At 41.8% G+C, this 20,825-nt stretch overlaps 1 protein-coding gene across 1 annotated transcript in view; it reads left to right on the forward strand.

Annotated features, from left to right (window-relative positions):
• Positions 1–20,825, forward strand: part of SLC6A15 (solute carrier family 6 member 15) — a 76,525-nt gene that overhangs the window by 34,259 nt on the left and 21,441 nt on the right. Inside the window, exons 3-6 of the mRNA XM_063447132.1 lie at positions 4,678–4,835; positions 5,798–5,924; positions 13,984–14,165; positions 16,441–16,551. Coding sequence (XP_063303202.1) covers positions 4,678–4,835; positions 5,798–5,924; positions 13,984–14,165; positions 16,441–16,551 — 578 coding nt within the window. The remainder of the gene's footprint in view (positions 1–4,677; positions 4,836–5,797; positions 5,925–13,983; positions 14,166–16,440; positions 16,552–20,825) is intronic.

A 20,825-nucleotide genomic window follows, 5' to 3' on the forward strand; every position in this document is an offset into this window, starting at 1 on the left:
TGTATGCAGTGTGTATGCAGTGTGTGTAGAGTGTGCATAGTGTATCATAGGCGTGCGCACGGGGTGTGCCGGGTGTGCCTGGGCACACCCTAATCCCCGCGGCACGCCTATGGATTGAGTCCTGCAGGAACGGAGTTCCTGCACTTTTTTTGTGCAGGAATGCCGTTCCTGCAGGCACTCAGCGCCCCCCTTCCTCCCCCATGTCCCCCCTGTCATGGATGGGGGGGGGCAAGAGGTTATGGACCCCCCCCCGGTCGACTCTCTCAATATCAGCCGCGGCGAGGGAGCTGTGAGCTTTCTGCTCCCTCTCGCCGCGCGCTGCTTGCTGATGCTGGGAGCCGGAATATGACGTCATATTCCGGCTCCCAGCTACAGCAGACAGCCCACGCGGCGAGAGGGAGCAGAAAGCTCACAGCTCCCTCGCCGCGGCTGATATTGAGAGAGCCGCCCGACCCACTGGACCCCAGGGACAAGTCCACGCCAGCACTCCAGGTAGGGAGGCTGGGTGGACATTTTTTTAATTAAAAAAATAATCATTTGTGTGTGTGTGAATGTGTGTGTGTGTGTCTGTGACTGTGTGTGTGTGTGTGTCTGTGACTGTGTTTGTGTCTGTGTGTGTGTGTGTGTGTTTGTGTGTGTGTGTGTGTCTGTTTGTGTGTGTGTGTGTCTTGGACTGTGTATGTGTGTGTGTGTATGTGAATGTGTGTGTGTGTGTGTGTGTGTGTCTGTGTGTGTGTGTGTGAATGTGTGTGTGTCTGTGAATATGTGTGTGTCTGTGAATGTGTGTGTGTGTGTCTGTGAATGTGTGTATGTGTATCTGTGTATGTGTATCTGTGAATGTGTGTCTGTGAATGTGTATGTGTGTCAGTGTATGTGAATATGTATGTCTGTGAATGTATGAGTGTGTCTGTGAATGTGTGTGTCTATGAATGTATGAGTGTGTGTGTGTCTGTGAGTGTATGTGTGTGTGTTTTAGTATGCGTGTCAGTGTGTGTGTATATATATATATATATATATATATACACACACACACACACACATATACATACACACACTGGAGTGTATATTCTTTTTTTGGGGGGGTGGGAATCTTGGTTCCCACACTTTATTCCCCAGGACTTTATTCTCCCCTGTCGGCTCGCGCTGAGTGTCGGCTCTGCTCTAAGCCTCCATGGGCCGGCGGGGAGATCAAAGATCTACCTCACCGGCCCACAGCAGCATGAAGGGAGGCAGGAGAGGACCCGGGGAGCTCTAGACAGCAGCTCCGCCAGGTTCCTCTGGCGAGATCTGAGCGTTGCCGCGGCAACGCTCAGATCTCACGAGAGTTAACTCTCCACTGGACCACCAGGGATGGCACATGGCAGCAAGGATCCCCCCTCCCTACATAAGGTAAGAAGGGAGGGGGGATATTTACTAATCTGCCCCCACCTCCACAATCTGTCCAAACATACAGCACACACACACACACATACAGCACCCACACACAAAAAGCACCTACAGACATACAGCACTCTCACACAAACAGCACACACACAGCACCCTCACACACACAGCACCCAAACAGCACCCACACACATACAGTACACATACAGCACCCTCACACACACAGTACACTAACCGCACCCTCACAAACACACACAGCACCTTTACAAACACACAACACCCTCACACACAGCACACTAACAACACCCTCGCAAACACACACACACAAACAGCACCCTCAGAAATACACGACACCCACACACATCACACAAACAGCACCCTCACACACACAGCACCATCACACACATCACACAAACAGCACCCTCACACACACAGCACCCTCACACAGCACACTAACAGGACCCTAACACACACACACAAACACCCTCACACACAAACAGCACCCTCACACACACACAAACACCCTCACCCACATAGCACACTACCAGCACCCTCACACATACACACACACAGCAGCACCCTTACACACACCACCCTCACACAGCACACTAACAGCACACACACACACACAGCAGTGTATGTATATATATGTGTGTGTGTATATATATATATATATATATATATATATATATATATATATATACATATACATGCGGCGTGTGTTTGTGCTTTAGGGTGCACACCCTAATGCAATAGGCTGCGCACGCCTATGTAGTGTATGCAGTGTGTGTGCAGTGTGTGCAGTGTGTGTGTAGTGTGTGCAGTGTGTAGGGGCCCTAAATGAAAATCCCCCCCTCCCCCATCAAAGGTGACTAGGGGTCCCCAAGCCCCTAGTCACACAACCAAATAAAAAATCCCCTTCCTACCCCTTCCTACAATTACTACCCTATAAAGTAAAATTCAACTTACTATTCAACGTCTTCTTTTTTCTAAAATCTTCATTTTTCAGCCCCAAAAAAGGCCAAATAAAAAGCCATCATACCCGTCGAACTTAAAAATAAAATAAAAAACCCGAGCGCAAAATTTTTTTTATCCATCTTCACCCATGGAGGGCTCCATGTCAGTGTTTATCAGGGATCCTTAGGATAGGTGTCAATCCATATCTGCCAAGTGACCCTTTGTAGGGGGAACAGTCCCTATTCTGCTCTGTGTCAGTGTCTGGAAGGAGTATCTGCAGTAACACAGAGTGTCTGGGGGGAGTATCTGCAGTAACACAGGGTGTCTGGAGGGAGTATCTGCAGTAACACAGGGTGTCTGGAGGGAGTATCTGCAGTAATAAAGAGTGTCTGGGGGGGAGTATCTGCAGTAACACAGGGTGTCTGGAGGGAGTATCTGCAGTAATAAAGAGTGTCTGGGGGGGAGTATCTGCTTGTAACATTTATATGCACTAAAAAAAAAAATTAAAAAAAATAATAAATTGGAAAAAAAAATGGTTGCAGCTTCAGAATTAATCTAAAATGGATGCTGTCCAGTAGGTGGGAGGGTCTGCTAGGGAGGGTGTGCTGCTGATTGGCTGTAATGTGTCTGCTGACTGGGAGGTACAGGGTCAAAGTTTACTCAATGATGACGAATAGGGGGCGGACATATTGCTGCCTAATTTGTTGTCTATAACAATTCCCAAGTCCTTCTCGTGTGTAGTTATCCCTAGTTCACTAGGGATTTAGGGTGTAAATTGCTTGTGCATTCTTAACCCTGTGCATAACTTAGCATTTCTCTATGTTAAATTTCATCTGCCATTTTAGTGCCCAGTCCCCCAATCTATCCAAATCACTCTGCAGCAGAGCAATATTCTGCTCACATTTTATTACTTTACACAGTTTTGTGTCATCTGCAAACCCTGAAACATGGCTTTCAATGCCTATTTCAAGATCATTTATAAATATGTTAAATAGAAGTGGTCCCAAAACAGAACCCTGAGGGACACCACTTACCACTTTTGTCCAGTCTGAAAATGTACCATTAATGACAACTCGTTGTACTCTATCCTTAAGCCAATGTTCTACCCAAGAACACGAATAATCATCTAGACCAATTTCTTTTAGTTTGAAGACTAACCTATTGTGAGGAACCGTAGCAAATGCCTTGGCAAAATCCAAGTAGATCACATCCACTGCAACACTCTGATCTATACTTCTACTTCTTCGTAGAATGCAATTAGGTTAGTTTGACATGACCTGTGTTTCATAAAATCATGCTGATTATTGCTATCCCTTAATATCCCTTCAAATATTTTCCCAGTCACAGAAGTTAAGCTCACAGCTCTATAATTTCCGGGCAAGGATTTTGAACACTTTTTAAACATAGGAACGACATCTGCCTTCCTCTACCTGAAACAAAATAATCTTGAAAAATTAAATACAGAGGTTCACTTATTTCCCCACTTAGCTCCTTAAGTACTCATGGGTGAATGCCGTCAGGCCCAGGAGCTTTATTTACATTAATTTTCTTTAACAGCTGTAGCACCTTGTCTCGAGTCATCTAATCACAAGTTATCTGCAAGCTTTTTGCAGCAAACATTTGCATCTCTCTTGCCATAGGATCCTCATTAATATATACTGAAGAAAAATCGTTATTTAAAATTTCTGTCTTTTCCTGGTCTTCATTAGCTAACAAACCCATCTCTGTTTCCAGTGTACCTACACTTTCATTTTTTTGTTTTTTTTTAGAATTGATGTACTTGAAAAACATTTTTGGGGTTGGTTTTACATTCTTTGGCTATCAATTTCTCATTTTCTAGTTTAGCCACTTCAATTGCCTTTTTGCAAGCATTATTGGCTTCCTTATATCTTATATAGGATGCCTCTGATTTGTCCGATTTAAATGCTTAAAATGCTTATTTCTTATGTTTAAACTCTTGTTTTACTACTCTACTAAGCCACATTGGTTTCAATTTGTTTCTTTTATATTTATTACCCAATGGTACATACTGAGAAAATGTACCTTTCTAATATTTGTTTGAATAGTTTCCATTTATCCTCAGTGTTTTTTTCACTAAGGAGTTCATACCATTTCCTTATCTTAATCTGATAGTTTTCTATTGCAGGTCTTGACAGTATTTCTTCAACGTAACATACAATAGAGCACAGGCAGGAACAATGATAGTGTATGCAATAACCAATTACAATATAAAAAGTAAAAATTTAATTAATTGAATAAAGAATTGTTTATTTTTTAAATACTGTTTCTGAAAAGGTTCTGAACACATCTTCAGTCTCCAGTAATTTTCTTTTCTAGGTGCCTATTTAGTGCCATATCTAATACTACTCCTGGTGATTGGGATTCCACTCTTCTTTCTGGAACTTTCTGTTGGACAGAGAATACGGAGAGGTAGCATTGGAGTCTGGAACTACATTAGCCCCAAAATGGGAGGAATTGGATTTGCAAGTTGTATTGTAAGTAATTTTTATATTTTTCTCAGATTCTAAATGTGTTTGGTGTATATTCACTGACTGTGATTTGATGAAGTGTTCTTAAAAAGTTATATTCTTCTCTCTGTGTCCACATTTGATTGGTCACTGTTCAGCATTAACAAGGCTAAAGTTAAGCCACTGTAGTCGTTTAATCTCATTGATGTAGTTTTAGTGTCTGAAGTCCCGGCACTATCCTTTCATTTAGCGATAAACCATTAAAATATTTTTTTTTTTTGTAATTACTATTTTGTTTGCGATTTTTAAATGCAGTACAAGGTATGGGATTTACTGTGGGATTTTGAGAGATGCAGGATGTCCTCATGCATAGCTTTAGGGCGAACAGTGTCACTTTATGGAGTTAAACTATGTGAAACAGCAGGAAGCGCCTCTAGTGGCCATCTGGTAGAGAGCTTCTAGAGTCAGCCTTAACCCTACATTGAAAATATTGCAGTTTCTCTAAAACTGCAATGGTTTCATCTGCCGGATATAGGGGACAGGGAAAGTGCACCCAGACCACTTCAATGAGATGAAGTGGTCTGGGTGCCTATAGCGTCCTTTTATGCTTCTACAAGGTCCATTTTGTTTGATGTTGAGATAAAATTCATTCCCAGAAGTATTGTGTTGACATCATTTCTGCTGCACTATTGAGGACTCAGAGACTGGAAATCGTTGATTATTAATTTTCAGTTATATGCTACTTTTACCTTAAATAGAATACTTAAAGAGCTGTATGGATCTGTTTATATTTGTGTTTTGCCTATTTTTAGTATGTTTATGTTCTTAGAATTAGAAAAAGCAAAACATTTGTCACTTACATTTTCTTACATTAGTCTCTGCTTTTTAATACGGCAATCGTGAGGTCTGTTTTGTTGATGTTTCGAATCATGGTGAACTGATGGAGTAATAGAAGTAAAATTACAACATAGTTTCTTTTTGTATTGCAGGTATGCTTGTTTGTGGCACTTTACTACAATGTCATTATTGGATGGAGTTTATTTTACTTCTCTCAGTCGTTTCAGCATCCATTGCCGTGGGATCAGTGCCCTTTGGTGAAAAATGCTACTAATACTTGTGAGACACGACCACAAACCTTTTTTTATATTAAACATCACTATTACTACATTCTGCTCCTTGTCCCTGTGTCAGCATGGAATGTCCTGGTTATTATGAGCAGCCCTAAAGAGCCCTGTTGTCATTCATTGAGTGGTGGTTCATTCCCAATTGAAAATAATCCTTAAAGCTCTGTCAGTCCTCAACCCCTCCACCTCCGGCCAAAGAAAAATAGTATTTCATAAAGAGAAATCTTTATAAAATACTCACACTGACTGTATTGGAATTTCAGTGACATTCCAACTCAGTCAAAAGAGACTCAGTATTCGATAAGTTTGACAAAGCTTGAAATAAAGAAACGTCTGTTAAGCTCCAGTGAACGCTAGTGATGGTCACTCCTGTGGTCTCCATACACATCAGTGCTCTACTCTTGCAAGAGTACAGCACTGACGTTTTTTTTCTGGCAGATGAAGCTTTGGAACTGAAGTGGATCCTGCAGAAAAAGGGTGGCAGCCAAAAAGGACAGGTTCGAGTAAATAAAACTCTGCTTTCCCTGAATCTCGTGGCCACCACTCGGCAAGTGGCAAAGTCACTATCGGGGATCTTGGCAAAATATGCACAGACCCCAGAGGGTGACAAAGACGCTTTAAAGGTGAGCTGTCACTTCTGTGAAAGTAATAGTTGCTAATTTCCTCATCCCAAAAAAACATTGAAGTTTTCACTGGGGTAAGTAATGCAGGGAGGTAAGTAAAAAAAACACTTACTACCACAACACTTATATGTCTAGGGAAATGTTATCATTTCATGATGCTCTGTGTGCATTTACATACACTTTTATTGTGCAGAAAAATACTACTATATAGATTAGATTAATCTGCATCTTATGTTTTGGCTGTCCCAGGACAACCAGACGTACAAAGTAAATTAACAACATACAATTGGCATAGAACGTAAAAAAAATAAATGACACATTACAATGCTAATTTTTATGAGTTTACCCAAAAATCTCATATGTGACAATTTTGCTATCAAAATTTTTTTACAGTTTCAAATGTGCCTTTACATCAACCATCAAGGGGCTGCCAGGCAACATTTGGACTCTGGTTGAATCTTTTAAAAGCCCCAGACACTTCTAAGATTATAATAAGAACTTGATTCTTTTGATTTTGGCTGAGGGTGATTAGGGTCGTAATCCCTCAAAGACTTTGATAATGCCTCTCAGTGCCATTAGTGGAGGTATAGTTTTGCTTTAAGACCAGATTTTAAGAACAGCATAGGCTGCAACTACTCTGAGCATTATCTAAATCTAAATAATGTCAATATCAATTTTAATATAAGATATTGAAGTGACCAAAAGAAAATAAAGCAGAAATTTATTTCAATACTTACCATAATTTCCTTTTCCTGGCTAATATCCATGTCAGCATCACTTAAGGGTTAAGCTCCTCCCTCATAGCTGATAGGAAAGGACAATTCAAAATTTAATTAACAACATTATCTCCTTCCCCTAAAAAAGAAAATTATGGTAAGAATTGAAAACATCTTCTGTTTTCCTGACTAATCCATGTCAGCATCACCTATGGGATTTCCACAGCTTACATGGATGGAAATGAAAGAAAATACACAAGAACTGTCACAAATTATGAAAATGTATTAACGAGGAACTGTTGAATGTAAAACACTTCTTCTGAAGGAGGAGGCAGAAGAGGGGGCAACATTCAGATGGTTGTGCATAACGAAAGTGTTAGATGATGACCATGCTGCTGCCTTACAAATCTCCTCAGCATAGGTATGCGCCAATGATGCCTAAAATGCAGATACAGTCCTCGGATAGTGAGCCTTGATACCTTTCCTTTCCTACCTTTTAGACTTTCTTGCTGGCTACTGAACAAGTGGTGGCTGCGCTTCTCCTTTCCTCTCGCCCCACCACTTGCCCGCTCGATCCTGTCCCATCTCACCTTAACAGATCTCTTGCCCCTTGTCTTGTGCCTTCCTTAACACACATCTTCAACTGTTCTCTCTCTTCTGACATTATCCCTGCTGACCTTAAACATGCCACCGTAGTACCTATCCTGAAAAAAACATCTCTTGACCCGTCCTCCCCCTCGAACTATCATCCCATATCCCATATCCCTTTTTCCTCAAAGCTTCTGGAAAGACTTGTCTTTACCCGTATGTCTCACTTCCTAAGTTCCAACTCTCTCCTTGACCCTCTTCAATCTGGCTTCTACCCTCTCTACTCTACTAAGACTGCTTTTATCAAAGTCACTAACGACCTAATCACAGCTAAATGCAAAGGCCACTACTCCATACTAATTCTTCTTGACCTCTCTGCTGCCTTTGACACTGTTGATCATGATCTCCTTCTTCAAACTCTTCAATCACTTGGTCTCTGTGACTTTGTCCTCTCGTGGTTTTCCTCTTATCTCTCCCAACGCTCATTCAGTGTCTCCTTTTCGAATGATACCTACTCACCTCGTCCTGTCTCGGTTGGAGTCCCCCAAGGCTCTGTCCTTGGTCCGCTTCTATTTTCTCTATATACTGCCTCTCTTGGCAAACTTATTACTATATTTGGATTCCACTACCACCTGTACGGTGATGACACCCAGTTATATCTCTGCTCCTCGGACCTCTCCCCTGCCGTCCTGCAATGTGTCACTGTTTGCCTTTCTTCCATCTCTGACTGGATGTACTCCCGTTTTCTGAAACGCAATAGCACTAAAACTAAGCTCCTTGTCTTCCCTCCTCCTAATACTAATCCTCCTCTTTCACTCTCCCTTCATCCTTGCAAGCGCACTGTTTTGGCATCATACTTGATTCTGGTCTCACCTTCCAGTATGTTGCCAAATCCTGTAGATTGCATCTTAAAAACATTGCCCACATTTGCCCCTTTCTTACGCAAGATGCTACCAAGGAGCTTGTCCATGCTCTTGTAATTTCCTGCATGGATTAATGTAACCCTCTCCTAATTGGTCTTCCCAAAAGCCTTATTGCCCACTACAGTCTGTAATGAATGCTGCCACCAGACTGATTTTCCTCACTAGTCGGTCCTCTCACACCTCACCCCTCTGTCAGTCCTTATATTGGCTTCCTGTATACTATAGGAGTCCATTCAAAGTGCTAACCCATACCTATAAAGCACTGAACAATTCTAGCCCCTCTTATATCTCTTCACAGATGCATAGGTATGCCCCTTCTCTGTCTCTCCGCTCTGCCCGAGACCTTCTCCCGTACGGCCAACTCACACTTGCAGGACTTCTCGCGGGCGGCTCCCTTCCTATGGAATAGCCTGAGTACCACCATCAGACTCTACCCTAGTCTTTAATCATTTAAAGACTTGAAACTCATCTCTTTAGGAAGGTTTATGGCCTCCCAGAGTAACCTCTACCTCACATACCTGTCTCTTGCTCTCTCCTAAAGGGCAGCACTCTACTCTCTCCTCAGCTCTGCTTCCCTCTTACCTTATTTGATTGCTATTTTCTGTCCTAATTTGTTTTATAGCCCACCTCCAATAGACTGTAAACTCGTTTGAGCAGGGTCCTCTTCAACCTATCGTTCCTGCAGGTTTTCTTGTAATTGTCCTATTTATAGTTAAATCCCCCCTCTCATACTATTGAAAAGTGCTACGGAATCTGTTGGTGATATATAAATGGCAATAATAATAATACCTTCTGTAATAGGCTTTCAAGCTACCTTGTAAGCCTTCTGAATAGCAGCCATAAGCCAGCTACATACATACACAGTGGGTGGAGTATCTCGGTTCAGGGTAAAAGATGATGGTATAAAAACAGATGGAATAACTGTAAAGATAAAATAGTAGACGAGCACCTAGTGTGATATCATACAGTATGGAAATAATAAGACATAAAATCTATAATTCAGTACTCACAAGGAGAGAGCCAGAAAGTATGGCTCAATCTGGACACCTGTGGGATGATCAGAAGGGATCCCACTCCCTTTAGATGTGCAGATGATTTGTTGGTTCCAGAAGAAATGCCCACACCAAATAGTAATAGGGGACTAAACTTCTTTTAATAAACAAATAAAATAACAATAAAATGCAAATATTAAAAGCAAGATAAAGCTTGCAAATGCCCACTATATAGTGGTAAAGTAAATAAGTCCTCTATGGGATAAAAACAATAAGCCGCCTACAGATAGTGGAGAATGAGGCCACTTGACCCTTGTGATGTCCAAAAGGAATGCTGAACAGTATGCTGGTTTCCTAATCTCTTTAGTTCTAAACAGATAAATACAAATAGTTCTCATCACATCTAGGGTATGCCACAAAGCCTCTTCATCAGATGATGGATCTTGAAAAAAAGAACGCAAAAAAATTTCTGATTAATATCGAACGTGGAGGTGACTTTAGGAAGGAATTCTGGAACTGGATGAAGGACTACAGTGTCTCCCACAAATTGTGTGAATGGAGCATCCAAGGACAGAGCCTGCATTTCAAAAGCGCTGCGAGCAGGTTTAATGGCAATAAGAAAGATACATTTCAGGGTTAGATCCTACAAAGAGGTTCCTTAATACTGTAAGGAAATCCCAAGCTGGAACAAAGTTCTTCATAGAAGGTCTGATTCTAAGTACTCCCCTCATGACACATTTGATAATTGTGTCAAGAGCCCATTGGACATTAGTGATAGTCACAAAGGCTCACATTGCACCTTGAGAGAGACTCAATCGTTTTTCTAGACCATTTCGGAAAAATTCCAATAAGTCTGAAACATCTACATATTATATTTCCTTATCCAAAGAAGTAGTCCAATCACAATAAGCTTTCCATATCTTGTAAAAGACATCGGAGATAGATGGTTTCCTGAATTTGGGTATGGTATCCACCACTATATCTGAGAGACCTCTAGCTTTAGGGATTCTTTTTTCGATCTCCAGGTCCTCAGTTGAATTGAGATGGGTTTTCATGAAAGACCGGACAAAAGTGTCTTCTTTACATGAATCTCCCAAAGATCTTCCTGGGATAATCAAAGAAGAAACGGAACCAAGAACTCCTGCGCTAGTACGGAGGATGGCAATTCTTTCCACACCCTCCTTTCAGTCTTGCATATGTGGTACACTCCAAAAGAGAGAGGTCAGCCATATTGGAAATGATGATCATGGAAGTAGGAAGTAGCACTGAGTGCCCGATATCCGTAAGGGAACAGGAGCTCAGAAGGAGAACCAATTACTGCAACAGGATTTAGAAAGGAAATGAGAACTTGTACATGGGAGGAGCGCTCTACTGAATGCCAATGGCCATCTTAGGACACCCAAGTTGGGGAGACAGGAGCAAAAGACTAAGGGAGCAATGGGGAGCAACAATAATCTATGTTAACAATTTACATAAGTAACATAAGAAAAGAATGGCTTCCTTATCACCTCATGTATGCAATGCAGAAAATTTACCATATCTTCATTAACTATCTCTTCAGTTACCATAGACTACTATACTAACTGTGATAGTAGTCACTATCACTGGGAGCAGAAGGACACTTTACAAAGGTTCCTAAATTGTTCCTATGTCTAAGTCACCCTGTACCCATTATAGGTTGAGCGTGTTTATATTGTGTTTGTATATTGTTAATTGTTTCGTGTTCTCTCCTGTACTACTGATGCTTGTTACCAACTAGTGGATTTGGCTATGGAGCCTGTAAAGCACCCTCTGTTGGTAGCAACAGCAATATTCACTACCTGAATAGCAAGTCTAGTTAATTTGCATATTCTTGTGGATTTGCATATTGCTAATTCTTCAGGCTGGAGAGATATTTTATGTTCATTATTGTCTTTCCCATACCTTTATAAATATGTCATTATGCAATTATAATTCCCTGTATATTTTGTGACATGTTTTGGTTATTTGAATTTTATTATGTTTGTCACTGCAATGTATGTAATGAACTTATGGGCTAGTCCCAAGAAAAATAAAGTACTGGATGTTAGTTCCATTTGGAACGGTGTCCTGTGTGGATTTTTAGGGATCCCACCCACAGAGTTGTTGTACCTGTTGGCTGGCTGCATGATCTCTCTTGCCCTGGGATAAATCAAGAGAGCTGGGTCTGAGAGCTGCAAGTGCCTTTGTAAAGGCAATAAAAATCACATTGCAGACAGAGGTGGATACCTGCCTTGAGGAAGGACTGCAGTGGAATAGGCAGAGGGGACAATACCTTCCTGGAAGAAAGGCTGCAGTGGAATAGGCAGAGGGGACAATACCTGCCTGGAAGAAAGGCTGCAGTGGAATAGGCAGAGGGGACCTGGATGGAGAGCTGCAGCCTGGTTGGGCGGAAAAGCTTCAGAAGGACCCCTGTCAAGCTGCGGCGACTGAGGCAAGAGAGCGGCGATTTTCCCCGGTTCCAGCTAGGAAGCGATCCTGGGTGGAAGTACACAGCCACTACAGTAACCTAAACCCATGGAGTCCCAAACTGCTTGCACTGTATGTGGGATCTTCTCTAGGGAGAGAGGTTGAACTCTCTAGGGAAGCCATAGTGGAAAGCTAATGGCAGGTGAACTATAGATTAAAAATGGTATGCTGCCTATCAGCTGAAGGACATGAACAAAGGGGGGGGGGGACTCTTTAGGGGGAGGAGACGTTTTTTTAAAAATATATTAAATTTAAATTTAAATATTCTTGTCCTATCAGCTAAGAGGGAGCTTAACCAATAGGTGATGCTGACATGGATTATCCAGGAAACAAGAATTTGACCAATTACGGACAGTGGCCCTGCTATCAATAGTTTGTTACATATTACAAATGGTCAGTTCTAACCTGTAGTATCCCTTTAAAGCAGGCATTACCTGCTAATGGGAATATGTAGTGAAGTAGGTGTTGTGGTAGAATCTATATTTCTATAATGTATATATATACTCAGTGACTATTCACTGGAAACTTTAAAGACTGTAATAAATCAGGACTTTAACTATTTTAGAGATGCTGGAACCACAAGGTTTGGTGCCAACAGTTATAGCATAGTCAAAGTGTCATAGATATCATGTCTTCCCCATTGTAATTTATGGTCAAACAACAACTAAGCCTGTTGACTGTGTCTGAATAGTACATTTTACATAGCTCTTTTCCCCTTAACATGAAACTATAGTGACAGGAAAACAAACTTGTTTTCCTGGCAGTATTGCTTCCCCTTCCATCAAGCCCCCCCTGTGCTGCAGAAGAGGTTAAAAACCCTTCTGTCACGTACCTGGGTCCAGCGCCAATGTCCCTCTGTGCTGGCTCGGTTCCACCTTCTCTCCTTCCCCACCGAAGTCAGCCGGCATGGGAGACCTAATGTGAAGTGAAGTGGTCATGGTGACTGGAGTAACCCCTAACGAGAGGTTTAGGGTTAGGGTCTGTGTAAATACACAGACACAAATATGAATACTCAAACATATACACAAAATCATGCATAGCTGCTTGGCTGTTTGTTAAATGGGGAACTGCCATTTCTCAGAACTTTTACTTATGCCCAATATTTACCAAACATGTTTTTAAGAGGTTTGAAAAGTAAAATGAAATGTAATAATTCACACCTCTTTATCCTGTACCTGTGTTCATTTAATCTTGCCCTTTTTCATTCATTGTTGCTGCCCCCCCAATGTGTTCCCTATTAACAGTTAATAAGTGGGTTTAGAAAATTACCCCTCTCTGTATCGTTAGAGATTTTACCTTTTAGCTGAAAGCAGCAAGTGGAATTGTTAGCGTAGGATTCACCTAAGAGATTGTGCCTTGACGTGGCAGGTGAGCTCACAGTTTATTGGCCATTGGGGTGATGCTAAAAATCCTCCAGTTATGTAAATAATGCCAGTTCTAATTATATCATTATAAGTTCATTTATTTGAACATCAGCATATTATTAATGCACATATTAAACATTTGTTCCAAATGTTCTACACTAGGGGAGAAGCACTATTCACCAAATTAATGAGTGGCAAGCTGACAACTGTCAAGCTGTATAATGTTTGGTCTACACCTCAAGTATTAATTCTAAACTATTGACTATTTAGAGAAAATACTCCTAGAAAATGTATTTCATTCTCTAACATTCATTCTAACATTCTCTAACATTCATTCTTTAACATTCCTGTATTGTAGTTGTGGAACCTGAATGTGAAAAAAGCTCAGCAACTACATATTACTGGTATAGAGAAGCTTTGAATATCTCAAACTCAATTACAGAAGGTGGAGGACTTAATTGGAAGATGACTCTTTGTTTACTTGCTGCCTGGATTTTAGTCTGTCTTGCTATGATCAAAGGCATTCAGTCTTCTGGGAAAGTGAGTATATACTTTTTTCAATTAATATTGAACTGTAATAAATTCAAAATCAATTTACAAAGGTTAGGCTAACAGAGCTGATTTGGAAAAATTCTCCAACTTGGCTAGAGCCATAGATGAACTATTATAGACTGACTACGTTTTGTCGTTTGTTTTTCAGTTCACTGATATCGTTCTGATTGACAAACCTGTTTACAACGAACAAAAACGTGGCATGTATGGTATATTGTCTACAACATGGGGCTTTATTCACCAAACAGCAATTGTAGCAATTTAAAAATTGAATTGAAACATTTGGACAAAAATAGCTGATTTGGGAAAACCTTCCAACTTAACTATAATCACAGCTTGGGTGTATTAGACTTTTTTTAAACTAGATTTGCAATTCCAATTGAAATACACTACAATTATCTGCTTATTGAATAGACCGCATGTCATTGTAATTTTTTTTTTAAAGTACAACATAAAACAACAACAAGAAATCCACTGTTTTTATGATACATCTCTGTGTATGTGATAGCACTTTATGAATCAATGGCTGTGTTGAACGGCCTTGTAAGCAAGATAACGTGCATTCTCACTTATCATATTTCCAAAAGAAATGCTTGTGTTATTTAGAAATGTAAGCTGTTAAGTAAATATACAGATAGTAATGGCTCATATTATAGTTCATTGATGGCTTACTTTGAGACTGCAGATATTGCTTTAAAGGGACACTATAGGCACCTAGATCACTTCAGCTCATTGAAGTGGTCTGGGTGCAGTGTCCCAGGTCCCTTTTAAGAAATAGCAATAATTAGCTTGGTGGGGTAACTTCACCTCTAGTTGCTGTCTACCAGACAGCCACTAGAAAGACTTATGGCCTGTAAGGTGACTTTTGGTCACCTAACTGATGCTGGACATCCTAATGCTATGCATTGCGATGGGCATGGGAATGTCACACAAAACCACAGTATAATGCTTTCCAATGGGGAAATCATAATGCGAGCGTGGTGTCAGGATCGGGTCAGGGATACAACACGCAGAGTACAAAGAGTAGCAGATACGTATACCGGTCCTTAGAATGGCCGGACTTAACGTATAACTACAATAGAATGGTCAGAGACAAGCCGAGGTCGAGGGAACGAGAGGACAGGTAAGCGAGAGACAAGCCGGGTCAAGGATAACAGAAAGGCAGGAGAGTAAATACCAAAGCCGGGTCAGAACCAAAAGACAAGAGAATAACAAAGCACTGTGTGACTAGGCGGACTAGAACCACGACAGGGCAATGAGTAAATGAGAGAGCCACTGTTAAGTATCCTGGCTAGGGAGAGAAGACACGCCTCCGGCGAGTCCTGATTCGTCTCCCGAGATTTGAGTGACAGGACGTTCCGGGTTGGCGTCATGGCGTCGACCTCCGGTCCTCCTGTTATAAAAGGAAGTGACTCCCTCGCGGCCGGCGTTAGCAAGACCGAGTGAAGCGCGAGGGGCCGAGGAGACATGCCGTCCGGACGGATAAACTTCTAAGTCTCTACCTCTCTCAGAGGTAGAGGCTTCAGGTACCCTGACTCGTGGCCATTAAGGAGCAAAGGTGGACCTGGGCCAGCGCCAAGGGACATTGGCGCTGGACTGAGTTACGTAACAGAAGGGGATTTTAACCCCTTCTGCATCCCGGGAGGGGGAGGGCACAAGGAAGGAGGAGATTATAGTCCAGGGAAACAACTTTTTGTTGTTCTGGCACTATAAATTTGCTTTAAGCAGAAAGAAATGTAGTTCATCAATATCTGCAGAGCTGAAGTTAATCAACACTGGTGTAATTATCATATTATTTACTTTGTCACTTGTCATTATCAGGACAAATGTAATGCTTCAATATACTTTATCAATGATTTAATTTGACCTACTCTGTACAGTAACAATAAAACATTTGATTTCAAATGCTTGAAACCATGTTCTTCACTAATATCCTCATTTTTAGTTGTTTAAACATGACTATAAACACTGCATGATACTCGTGAAAAACATACTATTAATTATATCAATGATGTGTGAGGATACCTTATGAAAGCTGTTACCAAGATACAGAAAAAAATCGTAACTCTTTTAAGTAAGATACTGTTTTGGTGGCTGAAGAAGGATCGGACCTCTACATAGTTAATAAAAGAACAGGGTTTGGATGTAGAGTTATAGAGACCTTTGCGAACAGACAGAAATGGAAAATAGAGTCAAAATGATTTACTTGTGGTCAGGCACATTACCATATTAATATCTACATGATATTGTCTTTTCTTCATAGGTGATGTACTTCAGTTCTCTATTTCCATATGTCGTCCTTACATGTTTTCTTGTGAGAGCTTTATTACTAAATGGCTCTGTCGATGGGATCCGGCACATGTTCACACCAAAGGTAAACATATAATAACTGTATGACAATTGCAACAACTTAGGACCAAAATTCTTGTTGCCGTAGTACCTACAGAAAGGCTTACTTATACATATATTTAAATATGAATTACCGTATATACTCAAGTATAAGTCGAGTTTTTCAGCACATTTTTTGTGCTGAAAACCCCCCACTCGACTTATACTCGAGTCATTGTGTATCATTTGTACAGACATACAGGCATACAGAGACATACAGGCATACAGAAACATGCATACAGAGACCTACATACATACATACATACAGAGACATACATACATACAGAGACATACACAATTACATACTTACATCAGTTCAATCTTGTCCCCTGGATGCATGCTGTCTGGCTCCTTGGAGTCCTGTCCTGCAGCCCAGCCCCATCACAGGGCGCCAGCCGCGCTGTGTGGTACACAGGGAGCAGGGATATGATGTCATTCATATCCTCGCCCCCTCCACACAGCCTGCGGCAGACACCAGGGTAGGTGCAGTGGCGTACACATGACCCATGGGGCCCCAGTGCGCAAATTGATCTGTGCTCCCCCCCCCTCTCGCGCTTACTTTGCGCGGGCCGGGGCCGCAACACATGGCGGCGGGCACCTGGTCGCAGGGGTTGCAGGGCTGTGACCCCTGCGACCGCGGTATGTACGCCAGTGCATGCAGATGCACACACACTTAAAGGACCACTACAGACACCCAGATCACATCAACTCAATGAAGTGGTCTGGGTGTCAGGTCCCTCTAGTTTTAACCCTGCAGCTGAAAACATAGCAGTTTCAGAGAAACTGCTATGTTTCACCGAGGGTTAATCCAGCCTCTAGTGGATGTCTCACTGACAGCCGCTAGAGGAGCTTCCGCTATTCTAAAACACTGAACGTCCATAGGAAAGCATTGAGTAATGCTTTCCTATGGGCGGTTTGAATGCGTGCGCGGCAAGAGCATTCGGAGCTGAGAGGCGGAGGAATCCCCAGCGCCAAGGGAGAAAGGTAAGTGCTGAAGACACACACACACTCTCACGAACAGATGCATACACACCAGCTAACGGACACACATTTACTGACAAACACACTCAGCGACAGACATACATACACACTCACTTACAAAACATACACTCTCACTGACAAACACACACTCACTAACAGACATCAAACAGACTCACTAATACACACACAAACACACTCAGTAAGAGACACACAGTAACACAATCACTGACACTCACTAGCAGACACACTCACTGACACACTAGCAGACACACACTGACACTCACCAGCAGACACACTCACTGACACTAGCAGACACATTCACTGACACTAGCAGACACACTCACTGACACTCACTAGCAGACACACACACTGACACTCACTGACACTCACTAGCAGACACACACACTCACACTCACTAGCAGACACACTCACTGACACTCACTAGCAGACACACACACTGACACTCACTAGCAGACACACTCACTGACGCTCACTAGCAGACACACACACTGACGCTCACTAGCAGACACACTCACTGACGCTCACTAGCAGACACACTCACTGACGCTCACTAGCAGACACACTCACTGACGCTCATTAGCAGACACACTCACTGACGCTCACTAGCAGACACACTCACTGACGCTCACTAGCAGACACACACACTGACGCTCACTAGCAGACACACTCACTGACACTCACTAGCAGACACACACACTGACGCTCACTAGCAGAAACACTCACTGACGCTCACTAGCAGACACACTTACTGACGCTCACTAGCAGACACACACACTGACGCTCACTAGCAGACACACACACTGACGCTCACTAGCAGACACACTCACTGACGCTCACTAGCAGACACACTCACTGACGCTCACTAGCAGACACACTCACTGACGCTCACTAGCAGACACACACACTGACACTCACTAGCAGACACACACACACACACACACACACTAACACTCACACTAACACATGTTTTTTTTTTTTAATTTAATCTCCCATCCTCCTTACCTTTTTGGAGTGCTGAAGGGATTCCCTGGGGTCCAGTGGTGCTGCTGGGCTCCTGGGCCGGTAGGCAGGCTGGCTGGCGGGCGGGTAGGCAGGCTGGCTGGCGGGCCGGCGCGAGGGAGCACTCTCCAATGTGTGCTTCCTCTTCAGCTCCCTCGCGCACCGCGTAGGGATGCCGGCGCCGGAAGATGACGTTATCTTCCGGCTCCGGTATCAGTATACGGCGTGCAAGGGAGCTGCAGAGGAAGCACACATGGGAGAGTGGTCTCTCGCGCGCCCGCAGAACCGGGCGCTCAGCCACGCTACAATAGGTCGTCGGTTGGAGGGGAGCGCAGTGCGCTTCCCTCCTTCCGGTCAGCCTGATTTTGCGCCCCCAGGGCCGGTGCGCCCTAAGGCGGCCGCCTGGGCCGCCTTATGGTAGCGCCAGCCCTGCGCGGGGTCATAGCGGGCCCGCGAGACTTACACTGGGACTTGCAGAGGGAGCTGACCGGACCGGCGCGGAGGAGAAGGGAGCTGACAGGAGCTGCAGGAGAGGTAAGCGCTCTCTGCCAGCCCCCTCCACTGAACTGCCAATGCCACTGGACAACCAGGGAGTGAGAGCCCCCCTCCCTGCCATGTATCAAGCAGGGAGGGGGGGACGAAAAAAAAAATACATATAACAATAAAATAATAATAATAAAATAAAATAATAATAAAATAAAAAATAATTAACCCCTTAACACCGTTACGGCTTTAAAGGGCTTTAAAGCTGTTGCGGCGGCATAGAACGCCGTAACGGCTTGCAGCCCCAGGAGCTAGGAGGTACTCACCTCCGCCGCGATCCTCTTCTGGGGGGCTGCCTGAGAGCCCAGGCAGCCCCCCTCCGGCAAATGAGGCCCCCGGGGGCCATGTGATCGCTCTCAAAGAGCGATCACATGGTCCCCTATAGCTGGCTATGGATCTGCCAGCAGGGGGACTGTCTAAAATATTAGACAGTCCCCCTGCTGGTAGGTAGTGTAAAAAAAAAAAATATTAAAATGTTATAAAATAAATTAAATGCCTTTTTATATATATATAATATGTATATATATTATATATATAATATATATACATATTATATATATGTAACGTCATACGTAATGTATTTTAATATTACTATTAGTATATATATAGTATTAAAATACACTTAGAATGACGTTACATATATATAATATGTATATATATTATATATATATAATAGATCTACATATATATATTATATATATATACGTATAATTACAATAATAAAATAATTAAATAAATAAATAAAATATTGAAACAAAATATAAAATAAATTATATATTCATATGTAATTTCATTCTAACTGTATTTTGTTATTAATATATATATATTGGAAACAGAATACACTTAGAATGACATTCTATATATATCTATCTATATATAAAATACAAATAACCGCAAATATATATATAGAGATAAATACATATAATTACATAAAAGATTACATTAGTATACACGTAGAATTTATATACCTATAAATGCATATATATTAAAATTCTACGTGTATATTTAAGTAATTTTTTAACATAATTATGTCATTTGATTAATTAAAATTTGATTGACATGCCTGACAACACAGGGAGAAAGTGCAGAGAATTTAATTTGCAAGCACTATATTTGACCCTGTAACTCTCCAAGACACCATAAAACCTGTATATAGGGGGTACTGTTTTACTCGGGAGACTTCGCTGAACTCAAATATTAGTGTTTAAAACTGGTAAATTGTATTACAACGATGATATTTTAAGTAAAAGTGAAGTTTTTTGCATTTTTTACAAACAAACAGCACTTTTATGGACTATATTATTGTTGTAATATGTTTTACTGTTTTAAAACACTAATATTTGTGTTTAGTGAAATCTCCCGAGAATAACAGTACCCCCCATGTACAGGTTTTATGGTGTTTTGGAAAGTTAGAGAGTCACATATAAGGCTTGCATTTAATTTTTTTGACATTGAAATTTGCCAGATTAGTTATGTTGCCTTTGAGACCGTATGGTAGCCCAGGAATAAGAATTACCCCCATGATGGCATACCATTTGCAAAAGTAGACAACCCAAGGTATTGCAAATGGGGTATGTCCAGTCATTTTTAGTAGCCACTTAGTCACAAACACTGGCAAAATATTAGTTTTTTGCTTTTTTCACACAAAAACAAATATGAACGCTAACTTTGGCCAGTGTTTGTGACTAAGTGGCTACTAAAAAAAACTAAACATAC

Source organism: Pelobates fuscus, chromosome 3 (genome assembly GCF_036172605.1).
Source record: "Pelobates fuscus isolate aPelFus1 chromosome 3, aPelFus1.pri, whole genome shotgun sequence".
Taxonomy (NCBI): Eukaryota; Metazoa; Chordata; class Amphibia; order Anura; family Pelobatidae; genus Pelobates; species Pelobates fuscus.